This window comes from Neophocaena asiaeorientalis, unplaced genomic scaffold (assembly GCF_003031525.2).
Source record: "Neophocaena asiaeorientalis asiaeorientalis breed wild unplaced genomic scaffold, Neophocaena_asiaeorientalis_V1.1 scaffold19, whole genome shotgun sequence".
Lineage (NCBI taxonomy): Eukaryota > Metazoa > Chordata > Mammalia > Artiodactyla > Phocoenidae > Neophocaena > Neophocaena asiaeorientalis.
Genome location: NW_020173388.1, coordinates 3,620,216 through 3,644,620, shown reverse-complemented (window position 1 = coordinate 3,644,620; position 24,405 = coordinate 3,620,216). Strand labels below are relative to the sequence as shown.

At 38.5% G+C, this 24,405-nt stretch overlaps 1 protein-coding gene and 1 pseudogene across 1 annotated transcript in view; one reads left to right on the top strand and one right to left on the bottom strand.

The window, feature by feature from the left end:
- The window catches only part of SPMAP2L (sperm microtubule associated protein 2 like), a 56,390-nt gene that overhangs the window by 8,091 nt on the left and 23,894 nt on the right, over positions 1-24,405 (top strand). The window contains exons 2-5 of the mRNA XM_024746746.1: positions 8,556-8,586; positions 17,916-17,981; positions 20,091-20,219; positions 23,605-23,742. Of these exons, the coding sequence (XP_024602514.1) occupies positions 8,556-8,586; positions 17,916-17,981; positions 20,091-20,219; positions 23,605-23,742 (364 nt within the window). The remainder of the gene's footprint in view (positions 1-8,555; positions 8,587-17,915; positions 17,982-20,090; positions 20,220-23,604; positions 23,743-24,405) is intronic.
- LOC112400800 (40S ribosomal protein S11-like) lies at positions 1,741-2,215 on the bottom strand (annotated as a pseudogene).

Genomic DNA, 24,405 nt, shown 5'->3' with positions numbered 1-24,405 from the left:
TCCCAAGTCCCAGTCACCATGACAGCTGTTCCCCACAAATACCTTTCCTCTTTCTCTCAAGCTGCAGCTTGCCTCTCTCTTGCCCGCCTGTGCCCCCTAGTTCTGTCCTGAGAGGTGTTCCCTGCCTTTCTTTTATAGGTCAGTGGTATCCCGTTCGTACCTGAGGCTGAGCAGCTCACACATGGGCTCCTTAAGGAGGCAGGGTGGAGGGCAAGTGGAGAGTAGTTATACTTTGACATTTCATCCTTATCGTGTTACAAAACGCTTTACTTCTACATGCAGTGGGAATCCCCGTGTAGGAGTGCCTCAGTCCCCATCAGGGAACAACAGCTTTTTAATCATGCTTCCTCCCAGCAGATGGCAGCCTTCCCCATCAGATGGCTTGGAGCACAAGCCAGATCATCCCACTGTTGGCTCCAGTGGCAACAGGAGCAGTGTGGTTTGTTTGCTACGGAATAAAATACAAACATCTAAAGGGCATAACACAGCCATAACGTTCTGATTATCTCTTAAAGGGAGATGCTATTCATCATTCTGCTCAGAATCCTTTAGAGGCTCCTTCCTGTTGGCCTTATAATAAGAGCCAAACTCCTCCAGGGCTCATTGTGATCTGGCCTCACCACAAATCCTGCTCTCCTTTTCCTTGCTCCCTTCCCTCCTGCCACCCTGACTGCTGTCTTGCTGCGCCTTTCTCTTAATTTCACCTCAGGGCCTTCACACTTGCTGTTCTGAAATGCTCTTCCTCTCTCATTTCCCTTTCTCCCCTCTCCTATATCTGGCCCTTTCTTGTCTTTCATTTCCACAGGTAGAGTGTCACTTCCTCCGAAGACGCTTCCCTATCTCCCTAAACTAGGTGCCCCCTTCCTTCCACGCAGTGAACGTCATGCTAGTTTATCTTCTTCCGGTACTCACCACCGTCTGAAATTGTTCACCTGCTTATTGTCTGTCTGTCCACCTGAAAGGCGAGCTGCTTGAGGGGAGGACAGGGACTTTATCCTGACCCTTCTCTAGTCCAAAGCTTAGAACGTCGAGATGAATTCCGCATAAAAGTCATTCATATGGACGTGGTCTAGATTCACCCAGTCGTCGTTATTCAGCTCACAGCAACTTAGGTCCATTGAGTGTCCTACGTATTTAACACCATCTCATTTTATCTTTAAAACAACCCTTTGGTGTAAGTGCTATTTGTGTCCCCACTTTGCAGATGAGGAAACTGAGGCAGAGAGGAGGTAAGTGACTTGCCAAAGGCCACACACACAGTAACAGAGCAGAGATTGGGCCCAGGCAGGCAATCCCACACCCTGCTCCGCTTCACCACCACACTTCTACCTGTGCTAGGTGCTATGGGTGACAAGGGAAGTAGATAGTGAGGGGAAGGAGCTCAGCACGGTGCTTGGCACATTGTAAGTGCTCAATAGATATTACAGTGTTTTGTAAATAGTGGGCCTGTCTATTCTATCTATTCAACTGTGTATGTTATGTGCTGTGAGGACTACAAAATAAAGCAGTCTTTCCTCACATGTTTGCAAGCTTAGGAAAATAATATAGACATAAACATAACAAAATATGTAATTAGAGCCCAGATGAGTGATGTGGCCTTCAGTCCAACCATAACCAGACCCTCTACCTCTACATACAATTATCTCCCATTCTTGTACCACCCTGCAAAGTTTTGTTTTGTTTTGTTTTGACTGGGAAAATAATTTTATTTTGTTTGGCACAGTGGGCAGGGGTCCAGTCTTAGAACTTCTGGAATTGCATCTTGGTGCCAGCAGCCTTGGAGACCTTCACATTGAAGCATACCGTCTTGCTCAGGGGCCATCCCTCACCCACTGTGTAAATGTCGCCGATCTGGATGTCCCTGAAGCAGGGGGAAAGGTGCACGGACGTGTTCTTGTGGTGCTTCTCGAAGTGGTTGTACTTTCGGATGTAGTGGAGGTAGTCTCGACAGATGACAGTGGTCCTCTGCATCTTCAACTTGGTCACTAAGCCAGACAGGATCTTCCCTCAGATGGAGAAATTACCAGTAAAAGGGCATTTCTTGTCAATGTAAGTGCCCTCAGTGGCCTCCTTCGGTGTCTTGAAGCCCAGACTGATGTTCTTGTTGTATTGCGGGAGCTTCTCCTTGACAGTTTCTCCAAGCAGGACCCCTCTTCTTATTTTGAAAGATGGTCAGTTGCTTTCTGTAGACACGCTCAGTCTGAATGTCCGCCATCTTCCAAGCTGCCTGAAAAAAGGTTCTGCAAAGTATTTTTGTCCTCAATTTACAGATGAGGAATCTGAGACTCAGCATTTGTCTGTGGGCATGTAGTGGTGGGACCAGCATTCAAAGCCCTGTTAGTTTGATCCAAAGCCTGTGAAATACTGCAGTGGCTATACAGGAGAAAAGAATGGAGAATGGAGAAAAGAAGCACTGCTGTTACTCTCTAGGAAAAAGGAGCTGGGAAATATTTTAGGAACAGGGAGCGATAGTGGAGTTGTACTCAGGAAGATCTACCCCAAGGATGGATTGGATGTTTGAAATCCTGCCCCTGCCCCCAAAGAAATGTGAATGCTTGAACACTGCTGTGCCTGAGTCACGGCTCCACCCACATACTGGGGGTTTCAATTTGAGCACATAGTAGAAGAGGGAGCTTGATGCCGCTGGAAAGGACACTAAACTAGGAGGTTAGTTCTGGTTTTGTCATAGCTGCATGTCTGTTTCCTTCCTAGTGAAATGAGAATTCTAGTGCTGAGAATCTGGATTTTAATACAGCTGCTTAATTTGGTACAGCAAGATGTTGCCGAAATGAGATTACTATATATTCTTGAATATAAGGAAATTTGGAAAAACTCTGGCCAATTTGAATAGATAAACTTTTAGGAAGAAAGATAGACAAATGTGTATTTAGAAAGGTGTTAATTTAGTTATACCTATAAAATTAAAATAACATTAAAATCAATGATATAATTTAGAAATAGTTCTTATTTCTAACGTTACATTTCATGGAAAAGCAGTTTTATTCAACTTTTTCATTTGCATGCTTGACATCACGAGAGTTACCTTTTGAGTAATTTAACACTTTTTCCAGGAAAATCATTTTTATTTCTTAAGTTATTTGAGATAGAAAATTTAAGAGTTTTATTATAGAAATTTTCAAACACACCCAAAATAGAGAATGTTATAGTGTACCCCCGTATACCCATCACTTAGTTTTAATAATTATTAACATTTTGCTAATCTCATTTCTCTTACCAACCCTCCCTACCACACACACACACACACACACACACACACACACATTTTGGGGCCTCCTGTAGGGCACGTTTTTTTGTTTGGTTGGTTTTTTAATTTAATTATTTTCATACAGCAGATTCTTATTAGTTATCTATTTTACACATATTAGTGTACATATGTCAGTCCCAGTCTTCCAATTCATTCCCCCCACCCCCTGCTGTCCCCCCTTGGTGTCCATGCGTTTGTTCTCTACATCTCTGTCTCTATTTCTGCCTTGCAAACCAGTTCATCTGTACCATTTTTCTAGCTTTCACATATATGCATTAATATACGATATTTGTTTTTCTGACTTACTTCACTCTGTATGACAGTCTCTAGGTCCATCCACGTCTCTACAAATGACCCAATTTTGTTTCTTTTTATGGCTGAGTATTTTTTTTTCTTGAAGGATAAATTTATTAATTCATTGAACAAATACTTATGGTACCAGGCATTGTACTTAACAGCACAGTTCCAGAAGCTGCCCTGTTAGTCTGATTCTGCCTTTGCTGGGGAACCTGTCATCTGCTTGTGCAACATCACTCATGGGCCTCATCAGACAAGTTGTTTTAAAGAAAATACTAGACACCATTTCATTTTGCCCAGAAGTATCTTATATGTCTTTCTCATTGCTAAGGACTTTAAAAAACCCATAAATTATCATGCCATTATTTACACTTAACATTTACAATTATTCTTTAATACCGTCTAATACCCGCTAAATATTTAAGCTTCCTTAATTGTCTCAAAAGTGTATTTTTACAGTTGGTTAGTTTGAATTAGCCCTCACACAAGGGCCACACATTGTCTCTTCTCTGTTACTCTTTTTTTTTTTTTTGGCCGCACTGAGCGGCATGTGGGATCTTAGTTCCCAGACCATGGATGGAACCTGCACCCCCTGCAGTGGAAGCACAGAGTCTTAACCACTGGACCACCAGGGAAGTCCCTCTGTTACTCTTTAACACCTACCCTAATCCTCTCTCCCTTTTTCAAACACATTTGTTAGAAACGTTGGGTAAAATATACCATATTCTGAATTTAATTTGTTCTTTGTGATGTCTTTAACTTTCTCTTCTAGCTCCCCTTTTTTTTGCAAAGCATATAGATTAAGAGGCTTGCTTAGACTGAAAATAGTTTCAAGCAAGAATTTTTCATAGGTGGTGCCATGCTTGGGGGCATAGGTGTCAGGCTCTGACGTTTGTGGTGGTTCTAAGATTGATGAGTGGATTCAGGTGAGGTTGGCTCAACCCCTCCATGGTAAAGTTCCCCATCCACCTTTCACCAGATGGTTTCAGCAGCCAGTTTCGTTCTTTGCCTAGATTCCATTATATCATTAGGGATAAGATAGGCACCTTTTGAACCTGTGTTTGATGCTGTCACTAGAAATTATGTAACAAGCCATCAGAACCCATTCATGTAATGTAACAGAACTTAAAAAAAAATTCATTCTGTAGCTGTACTTTTATCTGCACAATACAACTACCTCATTCTTTGTGTTTCTATTTTGCTTTTTAAAATGATGTTTAATTATTTAGAGCAACATCCAATGCTTAGGATTACAAAAGCATATCCCCAAGAATAATTATTAAATCTGTTTTAAATTTCTTTACTTCGTCCCTCTTTTTAAATACTGATTTAAATTTAAATTGTAGGGAGAACTCTATAATTATTTTAGCATTAATTGAAGTTGTTTCAGGCTGATATGTTTTCGTTTCTCATTTCTTTGTTGGGAAAATAAAGTAGTTGAGAAAGCGTCTCATAAGATGAGATTTATAAGAACTTGCATGCAAGTTAACCTCGTTTCTGAGGAATAATTTTTGGGAACAAAATCTTTCCTTATACTCAGTTATTTATGGTACTCTACTGAAAACTTCTTTTTTAAAATTTATCATGGTTTCATGAAACGCATATATCAAGAGTAAAGTTTAAAGAAGGAAGAAAACTAAGAAAATAGGATTCTCTTCACCTTTTCATTCTCAAGTCCTATAATTTATTTTGTGTGTGTATAACACCGTTGAGACCTCACAAGAGAAGTTTCTTTCAGATTTCAATGTTAGGAAAAGTTGATGTTTTTTGCTTTCAATGGTAGAATTAGAATGTTCAGATATAACTGTACAAGGCTTTAATTATACATTCTTCCTTTTGTTTCATTTTATTTTCCTTTCTCTTCTCCCTCCACTATTTTTCTATCTCTCCTTGAATTTTTCATCTTAAAACAGATAATGTCCTATTGTAGTGTATGCGTTTATGTAAGCAATCTAAAATTCATTTATAAATGAGGGGAGGGTATAAATACATAAGGAAACCAATGAAAATACATGTGAGTACATGATCACAATTAGGTTCTCATTTCATTAATTTTCATAGGTGGAATCTTTAATAGTAAATTATTGGGTTGGCCAAAAAGTTCGTTCGGGTTTTTCTGTAAGGTGTTGGAGAAAAACCCAAATGAACTTTTTGGTCAACCCAATACTTAAACTTTACAATTACTGAAACTGAACAGTTACTTAAACTTTTTTTTATTTACAGAAATTTAAGCATTTAAGATAATTAATTTTTAAATTTTTAGGATTATAGCTATGATTTATTGTGTATTTACTATGTTTTGGGCACTATGCAGAGTGCTTTACACGTATTATCTTATTTAACTTTCAGACAACAACCTTTTGTGGTACATGACAGTGAGAAAACTAAGGTATGGAGAGCTTTAGTAAACTTGCTCAAGATCAGAGGTTAGAGCCAGGATTTGGTTCTAGGCAGTCTGATTCCAGAGCCAGTGGTCCTATCCATTAAACAATATTATAGTATTCCCTAAAGCTGTTTGCTTCAAAAAATACCAGTGCTTGTCCCACCCCCTGAGGTTGTGACTTAACTGGGCTGGGACCCAAAATTTTTAAAAGATTTCCAGGTGATTCTAATGGGCAGACAAGTTTGGAAACCATTGTAATACTGCTTTGCTTGGGACATAGCTGACACAATGGCCACCTGAGAGCTATTCCTTCCTGCCAGTTGATGAGATAACATCAAAAATGTGTTTCTAAAATGAAGCATGAAAGCTCTACCTGTGGGAGAAATTACAGCATGAAAGGGCAAAAGGAAATAGCATAATTCATTCGTATTACCAGCATTTGTAGAAGTTTTTTTAGGATTAACTCAGCATTTTATTGACTCTGACCTGTGCATATAAAGCTGGAAACCAAGCTTGGTGATGCATCAAAATCCACAAAACAAGTGCTGTATCTTTCATGAGGGACAGCATGACTGTGTACAAGGGCATTTTTGTAGACTACTCTCCCCTCTTCCTTAGGTCTGAGTCAGTTTAGCCTTAAAAGGAGAGTAATAGAAAATAGCCGAACTCAAAATTTTCATTTACTTTTTTTTTTTTTTTTTTAAGGTCATAGCCTATCTCCTAGTGGGCTGTAAACTCCTTGTGAAGAGAAACCAACCGTATCTTATAAATTTTGTTCTCTCAACTTTGGCACCAGGCTGCACATACTAGAAACCCAATCAATACCTGAGTGCTGTGTTTCCTACAGTGCTCCTGCACTGATGCACTAAAGTTGTAACTAATAATTCTACCATTCATCTACTGTCTGCATGTATTATATGCAGGGTGTTTTACATACATGTCACTAATCTTTACACACACCTACCCATTATCCTCCTATCTGAGGAGAGGAAACTGAGTCTCAGAGAAGTTAAGGAATTTGCCCAAGATTGTACAGCTGAGTAAGTAACAAAACTGGGGTTTGAGCCATGTCTGTCTGATGCCAGAGCATACCCACTTTCCTTTACCGCAAACACTCCAGAGGGTGGACTCCCAGACGTGATTAAAAACTCCCAAGGAGAAACTGTCTGGAACAATTTGTCATAATGAGGCCTATTATCATAGGCCTTTGGATAATTTGGCCTGTATGATCGCCTATATTTTCCCATAGTAAAAAAAAAACTTCATAATTTTTTTTTAAGATTTAATTTTATTTATTTTTGGCTGCACTGGGTCTTTGTTTCTGTGTGTGGGCTTTATCTAGTTACGGCAAGTGGGGGCTACTCTTCACTGCTGTGCGCGGGCTTCTCATCGCGGTGGCTTCTCTTGTTGCAGAGCATGGGCTCTAGGCACACAGGCTTCAGTAGTTGTGACACACGGGCTCAGTAATTGTGGCTCACGGGCTCTAGAGTGCAGGCTCAGTAGTTGTGGCACATGGACTTAGTTGCTCCACGGCATGTGGGATCTTCCCGGACCAGGGATCAAACCCATGTCCACTGTGCCACCAGGGATGTTGCTCTAAACATGAATTTTAATTTGCTTCCATTTTGTCTGTTTTGAATAGTTCAGGTGTATCCAGCTTTCTACTGTTAAAGATACCACCATTAACATTTTTGTGCATAAATCTTTGCCCACAATTGGAATTATTTCTTTAGGGTACATGTTTAGAAGTAGAATTGGATTAAGGAGTATAAGCATTGCTGACTCGTACTACCAATTATTTTTCACAAAGTGTACTGATTTAAATATCCACCAGCAGCATGCAAGTACTCATTTCATCTTACCCTTCCAGCATTGTTTTTTTTTTTTTTTTTTGCTGCTCCTTGTGGCCTGTGGGATCTTAGTTCCCTGACCAGGGATTGAACCTGAACCTGTGCCCCCTGCAGTGGAAGCACAAAGTCTTAACCACTGGACCACCAGGGAAGTCCCTGCATTGTTATCCTTTGTAAAAAAATTTTGCTCATTTTATAGTTTTTAAAAATCTCATTTTTTATTTGCATTGTTTTGATTACAAGCAAGTTTGAACTTTTTCTTATGATTATTAGCCCTTTGTGTCTCCATAGATGAATTCCTCTTCTTTGTCCATTTAACTTTTGACACCTTCCTTAGTGTTTTCCTTATTCATCTATCCTTTTATACTCTTCAGTTATTAAGACTATAAAGCCTTTATCATTTTACCAAATATTTCTCCAAGTTTTTATTCTAAGTTTTATTTTTTGACACACAGAAGTTTTGTTTTAAATATTTTAATCTGTATGTTTCCTCTGTATCTTTTGTCACCTTTAATGCAGATTAAAATCCAGTGATTAAGTAGGTATTCTCTTATTTTTGTTCTAATTCAGTTTTTTTTTTAACTTAATCTTTGATTTACCTGTGGTTTACTTTGATAAAGTAGTGTGATATATTTAATTTGGTCTTTCCCCTAAATAGTTACTTTTCCTAGCTCCTTTATTTATTGATTTGTGATGGCTATTTTTATCATATATTTGATTCTTACTAATCTAATTTTTGCTTTTACTTTTCTTTTTGCAGATCCTTGTCCCTCTGACTTTGTAAGGAAATGGTAAGACTATAGATATAGTACCATTTTCCCAGACTTTATTACTAGCTGAATGGGGCACTCAATCTGGGGCATTTGAGGTGAAAGCCTGTCTTGGGGGTTTTGAGAAGATTCCTATGCTTTCCCTTTGTCATAAGGCCCTTTTCTCATGTTAATTCCTGTGGGAAAAAGGAAAGAAGAGAGATAAAGTGATTAAAATGAAGATTTAGGAGAACTCTTCTTATATTCACTCAGTGCTTACTTGTTTGCTCAATGCTATGTGTGTCACATAACAGGGCTGAACCTTTAAGGGACTTGGGATTCTGCACTGACAATCTCATGTCATAGATTTTGTGAAGCTCCAAGTTAATGTATCCCAGTCTCCTCTTGCCTCTAATTCAAATTCAGTAGCTAATGAAATTTCAAGAAAGTGACCTCTATGAAAAAAAACGTGTGTATGTGTGTACATACAGTGTATAAACTAGATGCCTCCTGAAAATAAATGCTTACTCTTGGTTTGGCTAAGATATACTTAGAAGAGGTAACAGAATAGAATCATTAAAGAGAAAATACCAAGGGTTCATATCAATGGCTCATATAGATGAGAAGTAAATAATATCAGATTTTATTTTTATCTACTCTTTTAATGTCAGTTAAAACCATTCATATTGTTTGTTTAACATTTACATTTATTATTATTAGTTAGACTTATTGTAAGGTCGGATCTTAACAGATGGCACCACGAAACAGAGGAAAGCTTCAAGTGAGCTTTATTAGGGAGCGCTCCCGGGCGAGGTTCACTGGTCCGAGAGAAAGGGGACAAAGAAGTCGCACCCGGGCGAGGGTTGGGCAAGATTTTATAGGGGAAGAAGGGAAAGGGGTGTGGTGAATCTGGGAGGGAGCAGGGTATTCCTTATTTGGTGGTCTTTTCGGGTATCCTGGGGGACCGTTGGTCCCACCCTTCAAAAGGCGGGAAGGCTGGGCTGTGTTCAAAGTCCCCAGGTCAGTTCCTGGAACTGGATGGTGCGGAGAATTTCGGTCTGATGCAACCTGTGAATCAGATTGTGTTCCCCTGCCTCGGGCCAGTTGGCCTTACACTTATTTTGCATCTTCTATTTACTATGCTTTCTAGTTGTTTTTTCCTCACCTCTTTTAGGTATTAAATACTACTACCTTATTATTTTTTTATTTTTTTTTCTTTTGCGGTACGCGGGCCTCTCACTGCCGTGGCCTCTCCCGATGCGGAGCACAGGCTCCAGACGCACAGGCTCAGCGGCCATGGCTCACGGGCCCAGCCGCTCGGCGGCATGTGGGATCTTCCCGGACCGGGGCACGGACCCGTGTCCCCTGTATCGGCAGGCGGACTCTCAACCACTGCACCTGCTACCTTATTTTTATGTAATACTTTGCTGTTTAAAAAGATTTTTTTTCTCACAAGAATCCTGAGAAGTCAATAAGGTAGATATAATCAACTAGATTTTACTGAGAGAAAATGAAATTAAGAGAAATTATGTCACTTTCCCAAGGTTGTATGATGGCTGAGTAGAAGATCTGGTAGAACTAACATTTACTAAGTATTACTGAATATCCACTTAAAATACCAAATTACTTCAAATAAAGGTATGCTGAATGAGCAGACTCTCCAATTACTAGATAGTGAAATCGTTTACACCTGGTAAGTTTTTATACTTAAAAAAACTGAAGAGAGTTGTTTTTTTGTGCTTGTTCGTTTGTTTTGTGGTACGCGGGCCTCTCACTGTTGTGGCCTCTGCCGTCGCAGAGCACAGGCTCCGGACGCGCAGGCTCAGCGGCCACGGCTCACGGGCCCAGCCGCTCCACGGCATGTGGGATCTTCCCGGAACGGGGCACGAACCCATGTCCCCTGCATCGGCAGGCAGACTCTCAACCGCTGCGCCACCAGGGAAGCCCAAGAGAGTGTTTTTTAAATGTTTTTGTTTTTGCTGTTATACTACTTATTGCTTTTGTTTTATTGCTTAATTTGGTTTGATTGTGTGAGAAAATAGTTCTATCTCCATTTTCTATCCGTGTCCCAGTCCTCTCAAATAATCTTGTTAAACAAATGTGCTGTACCTGATTGTTATAAAAGAAAATATTTTCTGAATATAAGCAAAATAGTCAAGTGTAAAAGAGCATTTTGACTGAAAGAATTATTTGAGTTACCCAATCAATTCAGATCTGAAATCATTTCCATAATTGTTGCTATATAAACATATATTTATTGCTCTGCACCTAAGGTAAGGATTTCCAAAACTTTCTTAGCTGTTGTCAAACTATAGGAGACTAATTATCAATGAAGACATGGAACAGCAAGGGAATCCTCATCAAAAAAATTTTGCCTTCAAGAGTTAAAATCCTTCGACCACATTCTCTTGTTTCTGCACAGGATCACGACTAGACATTGTGAGGTAATATGATACCCGAGAGAGAAGGGAAGCCTGCCTTAAGATGAAGAGATGTAGGTTGCAGATGTAGCTATGGTGACATAATGCACAATAAGTGAATGAAAAGGAGAGATATTAGTCAGACCTCCACATAGGATTAGCAGCTGTTAATGAGATAATTTGCAATTGAAGTAACAATCCAATTTAAGTATCTATAGGAATAAACGAGGAAACTGTCAACTGTCTTGTGTAAAATGATACATTAAAAGAATATTGTTTAGCTGATGAAGAAAAGGTAGGGAGGGAAATCTTGGCTTGGAGGTGATGATGGGAGCCAGCAGCTGACTTGCTTGCAAAGATTAATATATAATAAAATGTTCTGTCTGCACTAAGGCTTGCTGTTTTCCTCTACCTAGCCACCTCCCCTGGAAAGTTGGCTCAGGCTGTCTCAGCAGGGCTCAAACAGTACCTACATGTCAAAACCATTCTTTTATTGAGTAAGGGTGTAGTTTTTTGGGTTTTTTTTTTTCCTTCTGGCAATGGACAGTGTCTTCATTGTTTCCTGACAGTAACATGTCTTAGGGAGTGCATTGTATCAATTACATAGCAGATCTCAAACTTTCACCACGAAAGGATCTTTTGGTTATCTCAATCCACCACCACGATTTCATGTTTGGAAATATTTTTTGTTGTTATTGTTCATTATATTTGTTAACTTAAAAAAAAATTAAGGACATGCAAAAGTACTAAACAGAGTCTTCTCTCAGCGTGAAGTAATGTATGGAGTTGACATAGTTCAGAAACAAATTTGGTGTTTTGGGGAGCCTCAACAGCCTGTTGGTGGTGTCAGATTCCATTTGATATTCTGAGATGTTCTAAAGGTTGTGGACTCCCATTATTGTCTTCATAGATCTCCTAAGGTTTGGGGAACTTTAGGCTGGGAACCCTTGAGGTAAGCATCAGAGTAGTCCTGAGGGACAAAATGCAGATAGGTTAGTTGCAATAGGAAAGGGGGTAGTTAGAAGAGTCCAGAATATGACACTGGGGGAAAAGGGTGTAGAAGCAGTATACTGTTCTTACTGCCTTCAAACCTGTATTTTACCTAGCAAACTCTTTGAGTGATAACACAGTTTAAACAATCTTAAATGTATTACTTTATCTGGTTTACTGATGGTTCCATGATTTTCCCTTATAAGATGCTTAAACTCAGTTTATATTTTAAACAATTAAATACCAATTCAATTCAATTAAATTAGCATTTACTGAGCATTTACTATTATACATGCAAGGTATCATACTAGGTGCTGTGAATGAGAAAGGAAAAAGGAACTAACATTTATTGAGTACTCACTCCATGGTTAGAATGTGCTAGGTACATAACCCTCCAAGATGGATATAGTTATTTTTATTTACAAATGAGGCTAACTGCACTGGCCTCCTGTTATTTTTCAGACATATAGGCTTGCTTCTGCCCCAGGGTGTTTGCACTTGCTATCACTGCTTCAATGGGATGATCTTTTCTTGAAAAGTTTATATACCTTATCCTTGTTCAAATATAAGCTGATCAGTGATGCCTTCTTTGACCACCCTATTTAAAATTGCAACCCCGTTCCCCTCTACATACTCCTCATCCCCTTAACTGACTTTATTTTTCTTTGTAGCTCTTATTGCCATCTTATATACTATGTATTTATTTTTTCATTATTCTCTTTCCGCCCTGACTTGAGGGCAAAGATTTTGTCTGTTTTGTTCCCCTATATACTCTCAGTCGTAGAACACTACTTGTTACATCGTAAGTGCTCAATAAATATTTGTTGAACAGATGAATGAAAGCTGAGAGAATTAAGTAACTTGCTCCGGGATAAGAAAATAGCACTTCATTTAAAAATAAGAAAACACAGAATATCCATTGTTGGTACTGGAATAATAATCTCTTACATGAGAAAAATGGTTGGATCAAATGTTCCATGTTTCTAAGATTGAGTGCTGCCACCATCACACTGGCCTCAGGGGAAATGTTCCATTGTTAATACTGTGGCCTGGGTGTGTGCCTAGAATCCTGACTTGCATTTCTCTGCTAGCACAGCTAAGGCAAGGCATTAAGGGGCAAATAAGTCATTACTAAAGGCTGAGGGACAACAAAAGTTGTTGAATTAAACAGAGAGTAACATGGAAATAGATAAACTGATTGAAAGATTTCAGCTTGATCTTCAGGATGGATGGCCCAGTTTTGTGACTGTACAACCTCGGGAGTTCCTGTTAATCCCCCCTTGCCTCCTCCCGCTTTTTAAAAGGAGCTTCATGATGCATCAATCACCATTTAATTAGGAAGACTTCATGTAAGGGTTTGCCCGAATCCTACCTGACACCAGGCAGGGCCAGAGCTTATTTTAACATAAAGAGTTTAGAGCCTATTAGAGAGCTCAGGCAAGTGTTAGGGAGAATGCTTTTCCTCTCACCTGCCTTTTTGTACATAGAAGCACTTTCCTTGAGTAATTCTGGCCTCTTTCCTTATCCCATAATTAGACCCCCCAGGGGGTAGAAGTGACATTTGTTTGATGGGATTGGGAGAGAGAACTGGTCACTTTTGGGTCCTCTCTCTTTGGGACCTGCTTATCTACACTGAATGATCTTTGTGATCTGCTTTCTGTCACATAGCAAACTTAGCCTCTGAAGGGGGAGGCTTGCAGCCTTGGGGGACAAGTTCAATACAGGGATGTCAGGGATCTGCAGGACTCTCTTCAATATCATCTTATCAATAACAGAGAACGTATTTTTTTTCTACTTGTCTGACTTCTGTGCCTAATTTTCAGTTAGTTACTAATTGTGGTAGGCAAAAATGGTTGTTATTTATTGGGTTCTTCAAACTCCAAGCAAGTACATAAATAATTGTAACATGAGCTATAGTAAAATATGTGGTGTATTAGTCTGCGTAGGATAGGCAATGCTGCAGTAACAAACAAGGTACAAAACTCTCAATGACTAGATGCAATAAAAGTTTATTTACCCCTCAAGTCACGATCCAGTGTGAGTTAGCTGGCTGTGCTGTACAGAATATGTAGTTTCTAGGGTCACTGCAACAGGAAAAGAGAGAGGGAGGAGGACACTAGTTCTCTCTCTTTTATAAAAAAATTTTTATTGAAGTATAGTTGATTTACAATGTTGTGTTAGTTTCTGCTGTATAGCAAAGTGAATCACTTATACATATACACATATCAACTCTTTTTTTTTTTTAAGATTCTTTCCCCATATAGGTCATTACAGAGTATTGACTAGAGTTCCCTGTGCTATACAGTAGGTTCTTATTAGTTATCTATTTTATATATAGTAGTGTATATATGTCAATCCCAGTCTCCCAATTTATCCCTCCCCATCCCCCCCGCCAGGACACTAGTTCTTAAGTGCATTGCCCTGGAGTGATACCCAACACTTCTGCTGAACGTAGACATAACTGGTCACATGGCTTCAAACAACCGCAAAGGAGGCTGGGAAATGTAAAGGATTACATGGATACTTGGGGAGCACAAACTGTGTCTGCTATCAGTGGATTCAGAATAGCCAGGGAAGGTCCAAGGGAGCAGAGTAGGGCAGAACAGGGAATGAGCAGTACCCAGAGTATATTTTGCCTGTTTCATAGTTTTCTCAAAGCCAGATATTCTGTCTGAAATTTATCTATGCAGTCTCTTCAGAATCCAATGCCATCAAGCCATTTACAAAATTACTTAAATTAGTTAATATGAAAATTGTGGGAGTTTGCCATTAAGTGTGCATTTTACCTGGGCTCTTCTGGAGACAATATGCTCTTGGTTATATTGTATATATATTATCTTTGTTTTATTATGTACTGTATTTTTAATGATTTTAGAAGTGAGTATTTTGGGTCCACAATATTTTTGAATACTTTGCACTTTTTAGCACTCTTCAAATCACATAAAATAGAGCATGTGGAAAGGAGGGCCTCTGGAGTGTGGAGTTGCGGACTTTGGAGAAGCTGCTGGCCTCACTGAATGATGGAACAACCTCCCGAAGGCACAGCTGAAGCAGCAGCTCAGATATAATTCTTTTTGAGGATAGTGCCTACATACTCTAGGACAAAGTATCTACTTTGAATCAAATAAATCGATGTGGTTCTGTGGCCCAATAAGAAGAATACAGTGGTGACCAGGCCCTCCCATCAGGAAACTTGCTCAAGCCTCTTAGATAGCCTCATCCACCAGAGAGCAGACAGCAGAAGTAAGAAGAACTACAGTCCTGCAGCCTGTGGAACAAAAACCACATTCACAGAGAGATAGACAAGACAAAAAGGCAGAGGGCAATGTACCAGATGAAGGAACAAGATAAAACCCCAGAAAAACAACTAAATGAAGTGGAGATAGGCAACCTTCCAGAAAAAGAATTCAGAATAATGATAGTGAAGATGATCCAGGACCTCAGAAAAAGAATGGAGGCAAAGATCGAGAAGATGCAAGAAATGTTTAACAAAGACCTAGAAGAATTAAAGAACAAACAAACAGAGATGAACAATACAATAACTGGAATGAAAAATACACTAGAAGGAATCAATAGCAGGATAACAGAGGCAGAAGAATGAATAAGTGACCTGGAAGACAGAATGGTGGAATTCACTGCCATGGAACAGAATAAAGAAAAAAGAACGAAAAGAAATGAAGAGAGCCTAGGAGACCTCTGGGACAACATTAAACGTAACAACATTCACATGATAGGCGTCCCAGAAGGAGAAGCGAGAGAAAAAAGACACAAGAAAATATTTGAAGAGAGTATAGTAGAAAACTTCCCTAACATGGGAAATGAAATAGCCACCCAAGTCCAGGAAGCACGGTGAGTCTGATACAGGATAAATCCAAGGAGAAACACGCCAAGACACATAGTAATCAAAATGGCAAAAATTAAAGACATTATTGAATGCAGCAAGGGAAAAACGACAAATAACATACAAGGGAACTCCCATAAGGTTAACAACTGGTTTCTCAGCAGAAAGTCTACAAGCCAGAAGGGAGTGGCATGACATATTTAAAGTGATGAAAGGGAACACCCTACAACCAAGATTACTCTACCCAACAAGGATCTCATTCAGATTGGAGGGAGAAATCAAAAGCTTTACAGACAAGCAAAAGCTAAGAGAATTCAGCACCACCAAACCAGCTCTACAACAAATGCTAAAGGAACTTCTCTAAGTGAGAAACACAAGAGAAGAAAAGGACCTACAAAAACAAATGCAAAACAATTTAAAAAATGGTAACAGGAACATACATATCGATAATTACCTTAAACATGAACGGATTAAATTAGAAAATTGAAATCATATCAAGCATCTTTTCTGACCACAACGCTATGAGATTAGAAATGAATTACAGGGAAAAAAACGTAAAAAATACAAACACGTGGAGGCTAAACAATACGTTATTAAATAACAAAGAAATCACTGAAGAAATCAAAGAGGAAGTAAAAAAATACCAAGAGATAAATTACAATGAAAACACGATGATCCAAAACCTGTGCGATGTAGCAAAAGCAGTTGTAAGAGGGAAGTTTATAGCTATACAAGCCTACCTCAAGAAACAAGATGCAGTACATGGGCCTCTCACTATTGTGGCCTCTCCCGTTGCAGAGCACAGCCTCCGGACACGCAGGCTCAGCGGCCACGGCTCACGGGCCCAACCACTCCGCAGCATGTGGGATCCTCCCAGACCGGGTCACGAACCCATGTCCTCTGCATTGACGGGCAGACTCTTAACCATTGCACCCCCAGGGAAGCCCAGGAAGAACACTCTTTGATGTAAATCATAGCAAGATCTTTTTTTGATCCACCTTCTAGAGTAATGGAAATAAAAATAAAAAAATGGGACCTACTGAAACTTAAAAGCTTTTGCACAGCAAAGGAAACTGCAACCAAGACGAAAAGACAACCCTCAGAATGGCAGAAAATATTTGCAAATGAATCAACAGACAAAGGATTAATCTTGAAAATATATAAACAGCTCATGCAGCTCAATATTAAAAAAACAACCCAATCCCAAAATGGGCAGAAGAACTAAATAGACATTTCTCCAAAGAAGACATACAGATGGCCAAGAAGCACATGAAAAGCTGTTCAACATCACTAATTTTAGAGAAATGCAAATCAAAACTACAATGAGGTATCCCCTCACACCAGTTAGAATGGGCATCATCAGAAAACCTACAAACAAATGCTGGAGAGGGTGTGGAGAAAAGGGAACCCTCTTGCACTGTTGGTGGGAATGTAAATTGATACAGCCACTATGGAGAACAATATGGAGGTTCCTTAAAAAATTAAAAATAGAATTACCATATGACCCAGCAATCCCACTGCTGGGCATATACCCAGAGAAAACCATAATTCAAAAAGAGTCATGCACCACAATGTTCATTGCAACACTATTTACAATAGCCAGGTCATGGAAGCAACCTAAATGCCCATCGACAGATGAATGGATAAAGAAGAGGTGGTACATATATACAATGGAATATTACTCAGCCATAAAAAGGAACAAAATTGGGTCATTTTTAGAGATGTGGATGAATCTAGAGAGTGTCATACAGAGTGAAGTAAGTCCGAAAGAGAAAAACAAATGTCATATATTAACGCATATATGTGGAACCTAGAAAAATGGTACAGATGAACTGATTTGCAGGGCAGAAATTGAGACAGAGATGCAGAGAACAAACTTATGGACACCAAGGGGGGAAAGTGGCCTTGATATTGGGATTGATATATATATACACTAATATGTATAAAATGGATAACTAATAAGAACCTGCTACATAAAAAAAAAGAAAATTAAAAAAAATCACATTAAATAAGACTGGCTTTTCTTTCTCCCTCTAATGAGATTTGTTTGAGTAGGAGTCATCTAATGTAATCATATTTGTTAAACATTCTCTTTGAATTAATCAGCTGGTATTTGTTAGTTCTTTTTCTAGGAAGAGAATTCAAGATCTTTCTAGGCCTAAGAAACAATGGGGAGCCCCAGATAGGTAAGGCAATATTATGTAGTCTTGTGTGTGATGATGTATTCCTTACATTAAGTAGGTAAGTATTATTCTTACCTGTCCACTAACTGGATCCACTGAATCAATATTTTCACCTCAGTTGAGTCAACACATAGAAGGCAAACCCTAGGTCATTGATTCTCAAATTTGACTGCACAGTGCAATCACCTGGAAAATTTTCAAACTGACTGATGCTTGAGTCCTGTTCCCAGAAATCCTGACTCATTTGGCCTAGGGTGCAGCATAGGCTTCAGGAGTGTTAAAAGCTCCCCAGATGATTCCAATACGCAGACAGGTTTGAGAACCACTGTCCCAGGGCATTATTCCACACTCACGTGAAACACTTGTGTCTGTCCTCCAAGTTCAACTTTGTTGCTTCTAACAGCTGGTCCTGCTGTCTCTAAGCCTCTGCCTGGAGCATACCTGTGTTCTAGGTTTCCAGCAGGCTGGACCCACTGTCTTTCCACTTTTGGTCACAGGACTCCCCCTTTTCTTTTTTGGCTCCCGAGTGAAGCCTGATTTTTTTTTTTTTCTTTTTTCTGATCTCCTATTGCTTTTTTATTTTTTAAATTAATAGATTTTATTTTTTAAAGCAGTTTTAGATTTACAGAAAAACTCAACAGAAGTACAGAGAAGTACGGAGAAAGTTTCTATATTACCACCCACTAGTTTCCCCTGTTATTAACATTATTATCTTGCATTAATGTGATACACTTGTTACAATTAATGAATGAACATTGACACATTATTATTCACAAAAGTCTGTAGTTTACATTAGGGTTCACTTTTTGTGTTGTACAGTTCTATGGGTCTTGACAAATGGATAATGTCATATATTCATGACTACATTATTATACAGAATAGCTTCAGTGCCCTAAAAATTACTTGTGCTCCACTTATAGATCCCTTCCCTCTCTCCCTCTTCTTCAGACCCCTGGTGACCACTGATCTTTTAACTATATCTATAGTTTTACATTTTCCAGAATGCCATATAATGTTGGAATTGTACAATGTGTAAATTTTTCAGACAGGCTTCTTTCACTTAGAAATATGCATTTAGGGTTCCTCCATGGCTTTCATTTCAGTAGCAATTTCTTTTTAGCATTGAGTAATATTCTGTAGTCTGGATGTACCATAGTTTATCTGTTCACCTACTGAAGGACATGTTGGTTGGTTCTGATTTTTGGCAGTTTTGAATAAAGTTGCTATAAATATTCATATGCAGGTTTTGTGTAGATACAAGTTTTCACCTCATTTGGGTAAATACCTAGGAGTGCAATTACTGGATCATATGGTAAGAATATGATCTTAGCTTTGTCAGAAACTACGAAACTGTCTTCCAGAGTGTCTGCACCATTCCCACCAGCAATGAATGAAAGTTCCTGTTGCTCCACAGTGTCATCAGTGGTTTATATTTTAGCCCTTCTAATAGGTGTGTAGTGCTATCTCATTATTTTAATTTGCAATTCCGTAATGACATGATGATGAGCGTATTACATATGCTTATTTGCCATCTGTATATTGTCTTTTGTAAAGTGTCTATTCAGATCTTTTGCCCACTGATCGGGTTGTTTTCTTATTGTTGAATTTTAAGAGTTCTTTGTATATTTTGAATACCAGTATTTTATCAGGTGATATAGACTGAATGTTTATGTCCCCTTAAAATTTATATGTTGAAATCCCAACCCCCAGTGTGATGGTATTTGGAGGTGGGGCCTTTGGGAGTTGATTAGGTCTGACCACCTGGTACAGTGCTTTACCCAAACTGGGAGCACAGTGTAGATAAGTGGCATGCCCATTTTTTGCTGACCTGACTATAAATTACAGTGTTAATTACATGTTGGCAGAAATAGAACTATCTCTAATAGGTTCATTTTTGGTCAGCATCTTTTAAGACAGTAGATAAAACAGTCTTGTTCTTGTTTTAACTTCCATAAGTAGTTTATTCAGCTTCTGATGTCTGGAAACTGTAAAATTTTGTAATAGATAGTTCTTGAAGTGAAGTAAAATTAGTAGAGAAGACATCAAGAGCCATTTCTAAGATGCCAATTAGCAGTGAATTTCTTACCATTATATTTTTCTGCTTTTTAACAGAAAACTGTTTTGGGGAAATCAAGATCCTATTCGCCCTGTTTCCCGGAATGCTTTGAAGGCTCAACTGACCAAAAGACTTGAGAACCTTGCCCAGCCTAAGGAAGTCTCCCACGGATATGTACCTAACAGGTTAGTATTTGTGTGTTATCAGGAACACAAAATGTATTGGGGATTAGGGATTCTATATCTGTTTCCAATCTGATGCTACAGTAAAACTTTTCCAGAGCAACATCTAATATTTAGCTGTTGCAGACTTGTATTATATTTTATAGTGTCTTGGCTTATCACAATTTTGATTTTTTAATAAAATAAGGGTAGTATGCAAGGATATGTACCATATATAACACTGTTGTGGATGAACTTATTTGTGCATGAAACTGAATTTTGTATACCACCCATGGGCGTGGTTACCATAAGTTAATTAGGGAATCTAAAGGTAATAATGTTACGACTTTTGACACCCATTGCAAATTTGTTTTTGGTGCATGTTTGTTGAATGACTGGACTTTCTGCTGGTTGGCTCTTTGAGGAAAGATGGTGAGGTGTAGGGAAGATGGGTACAGGCAGTGAGGGAGGTTAAAGTAAAGAAAAAAGTGAAGATGCTATTATTTATCTGAAGTTTGGTTTCCATGATAATTGAGGTAGCCATTTCTCTCCTCTTTCAATATACAACTTTAGTCAAAAGTCAGCAAACTTTTTCTGGAAGGGGCCAGATATAAAGTTGGCCATTAAATATCTGCAGCAGCTACCCAACTCTGGGAAAGCAGCTACAGACATATGTAAACCGAGGATGCCTGTGTTCCAATAAAATTTTAGAATTTTTGCATCTGTGTTCATGAGGGCTATTGGTCTGTAGTTTTCTTGTAATATCTTTGTTTTTTGTAATGTCTTTGTTTATGGCAATGCTGTCCTCATAGAATCAATCGGAAAATGTATAGAATTGGTATTTATTACTTCTTCTCTGTGGGCTCCAATTACACATTAGGCTGCTTGGATTTGTCCTACAGCTCATTGAATCTGTTCTCTTTCCCTCTCTTTCTGTTTTATTTCTCTCTGTGTTTTCACTAGCCATTTTCTCTGTAGTATATAATATACTATTAATCCTATCCAGGGTAATTTTTATTTCATGTGTCATAGATTTTATCACTAGAAGTTCAATTTGGGTATTTTTTATATCTTATCTCTACTTGCTCAATTTTTTAATCTCCTTGCCTACTAATTCTATACTATGTCATTTGTGGGTCTGTTTCTAGGGATTGATTTTTCTCATTATTGGTAATAATTTGCTGCTTTTATATGTTTGCTGCTTTTTTTATATGTTGGAAATGCTTATGCTATAATATTAAGTGAAAAAAATTAAATAGAAAACTGTATTATGATATGATCCTCTTTTTATTTTTAATAATGTTTATTCATCGAACATGTCATGATCTTTACCACCTCAAGACCTTATTCATATTTCTCCCTCTGCCTGCAGTGCTTACAATGACTAAGACTTTCTGGTCCTTAAGTCTCAGCATAGGTCTCAGCTTTTCAGAGGGACTTTCCTGACTGTTCTTCTCCATATAACATTCCACCTCCTCACAGACCTACTCGGAAAGCCTCTATCTTTGTTGCATAGTCAATGCCTTTCATAGCACTTATCACAACTGTCTACCGAATTTTTGCTATTCTCCTCCCAACATAGAGAAGAAGCTCCAAGAAAGCAGTGATTGTGTCTGTCTTACTTTCTGCTCTCTCCTTAGTGCCTAACAGTGCCTGGTGTTCAATAAGTATTGAGTGTATGAGTCAGGAAATATTTTTCCAAAGTATTGTTGTCTCTGAATGGCAGGATAATATATGCTTTTTGTTTTTCTCTCTTAAACTTTTCTTGCTCTTAAAAAGTTTCTATAATGAATATTTATCTCTTTTACAATGAGAAAAATGCAGAGCACTCTATATTAAAATAATGTTTGAGTACCCGCTACATTGATGGAATGGTGAGACTTGGGTGTGTGAATGACTACAAGACAGGAGAAGCACCTAAAGGCAGCAGCTATACATTCTATTAATATACAGTATCTATAAGCAGAAAAGATATGTACATATGAAATTTAGAATTAATATACAAGTTAGTTAATAAAATTTTATTTGAATAGTGCTTTGTAACTTAATAAAATGACTTATATTCTCTTATTTAATCTTCATAACCACCATAAGATGTATTATTTTCTCCATCTTCTAGAACACGCATGTACTTCTGGTTGTTGGCAGACTAAGGCATAAGTATTATGGTTTGGTGTTAACCACTCCCACCTCAGAGAATGTTGAATAATTGAGTTATGTCTCTGGTGTCCTCCCATCTTTCTTCTTCTTCTTCTTCTTTTTTGTTTTTTGTTTTTGTTTGTTTGTTTTATTTGCTTCTTGGACTTCTACCCTTTGCCCTACTCTCCAAGAGCATCTTACCTTTGTGCTGCTCACTCCTTCCTTCCACCCACTGTGCCCTCCTTTCTTGGGTCTGATCTCTTCCAAATGCCCCCCTGTTCAAAATCACCTCTTCCTTCTCTGTCTCCAATTCCCAAACTGAACTCCCAGTTCCTGCAAAAGGCAAATCCCAGGTAAGTGCTGGAGGTTCTCTGCCTGTCAGAGCTTGGCTGTGTATGTGGGTGGCAGTGGCTGAGTCAGCTCTGTCATGCAGTAGAGCCAGGGCTGCATAGTCTCAAGCCCCTTAAAAGCAGATGTGTGATGGTATAGATGGGTCTCAAGTCTGAGTGGTCAAAAGTAAGGGAAATACAGGCTTAAACGCAGACTAAGGCTTATATTACCAACCAGCAGACAGAAGCCTGGGCAGATGAATGCAGAGCCATATCTATGAATGTCCTAAAGGAGCAGAGGTCCTTTGGAAAATAATAGAAGCAGGAGTGGGACTACGATCTAAATTAACGCCAGGTTAAAGTAGTCAATATCACTTCTTTTTCCACTAATGATAATATTTTGATAAAGGAAAGATTGAAGGGCAGGAGTGATAAGAAGAACAATATTATTATCTTAAATAAAATCTTAATAAACAAAACCTGATAATGATTAAATAATCTACAAACCATGATCAAGTAGCATTTATTCCTAAGCTCAGAGGTCTTTAACATAAAGAAAAGCATCATGTAATTTATCCTATTAACTAAAAATTTAGTGAAAATATTTAAATTGTCTATATAGATACTAAAGAAAATATTTTATTTAAAAAGCAGCAAATTTTCTCTTCATCAGGGTAATTTTTGGTCTATTTAGAAAATGAACTTTATTTATTACAGAAAATTGTCTGTTTTAGAATAGGATATTAGAAGACAGCTGAAAACTTGATGGCTTATAACTGTTTCTAATTTCTCCCTATGTAGAAAATAGCTCAGCAGCGAAGGGATAAACTGTTATACCCACTCCCCTAGACCTGGGGGGTGGGGGTCAGTGTTGGAAATTACTATGGTAATTTGAATTCATGCCTGTTTCGTTCACTTCTTTTCTCTTTTACAACTTGCAGGGTTCAGTATTATTACAGCTGTGGTAGAGAGTCTGTAATCTGGGAGATCCCTTCTCCTGCACTGTTTTGCCAACCTTCCAAAAGGATCCAGAAGCTGGCACAGCCCAACAGATTCAAGAAAGGGTCTCTAATAAATAGGTAAAGTACCTTGAGAATCTCCATAAATTCTCATCTAATTTGGTGAATGTCACAATATTGTTGTTCTAATTTTAGTGTATGCAATTTCATAAAATAGAAGTCCACTTGTGTTTCAAAGCATCAGGGTGAAAAATCAAATATTTGCAGCAATTGTGGGTAATCAGAAGATCATCATCAATAATTACATTTGACTCAAATTGTAGTGAAGCTAAAATTCACACTAAACTTACCACTGTCAGCCAATTAAAAAATATGCAAATGAAACATTACAGGTTTTTTCAATTCATGTTCTCTTACGCCTCTGTGACTGCAAATGCTCCTCCTTCTGCTTTAAATTCTGAAATTCTCCTTGTCTTTAAAAGACAGATTAGGAAATTCCCTGGTGGTCCACTGGTTAGGACTTCATGCTCTCACTGCTGAGGGCCTGGGTTCAATCCCTGCTGAGGGAACTAAAATGCCATAAGCCACGCAGCATGGCCAAAGAAAAAAAGAGCTTAGGTGTTACTTTCCACATGGGAGTTAAGATTGTGATAAGGTTATTGGAAAAAATGTTAGGTTGCATTAGTGGAATATGTACACTGTACACGTTCCACCAAGTGTGGAGTGTGATAGTACTACTGTACACTACTTTAATGAGAACACATTACATATATGTGTCCACTT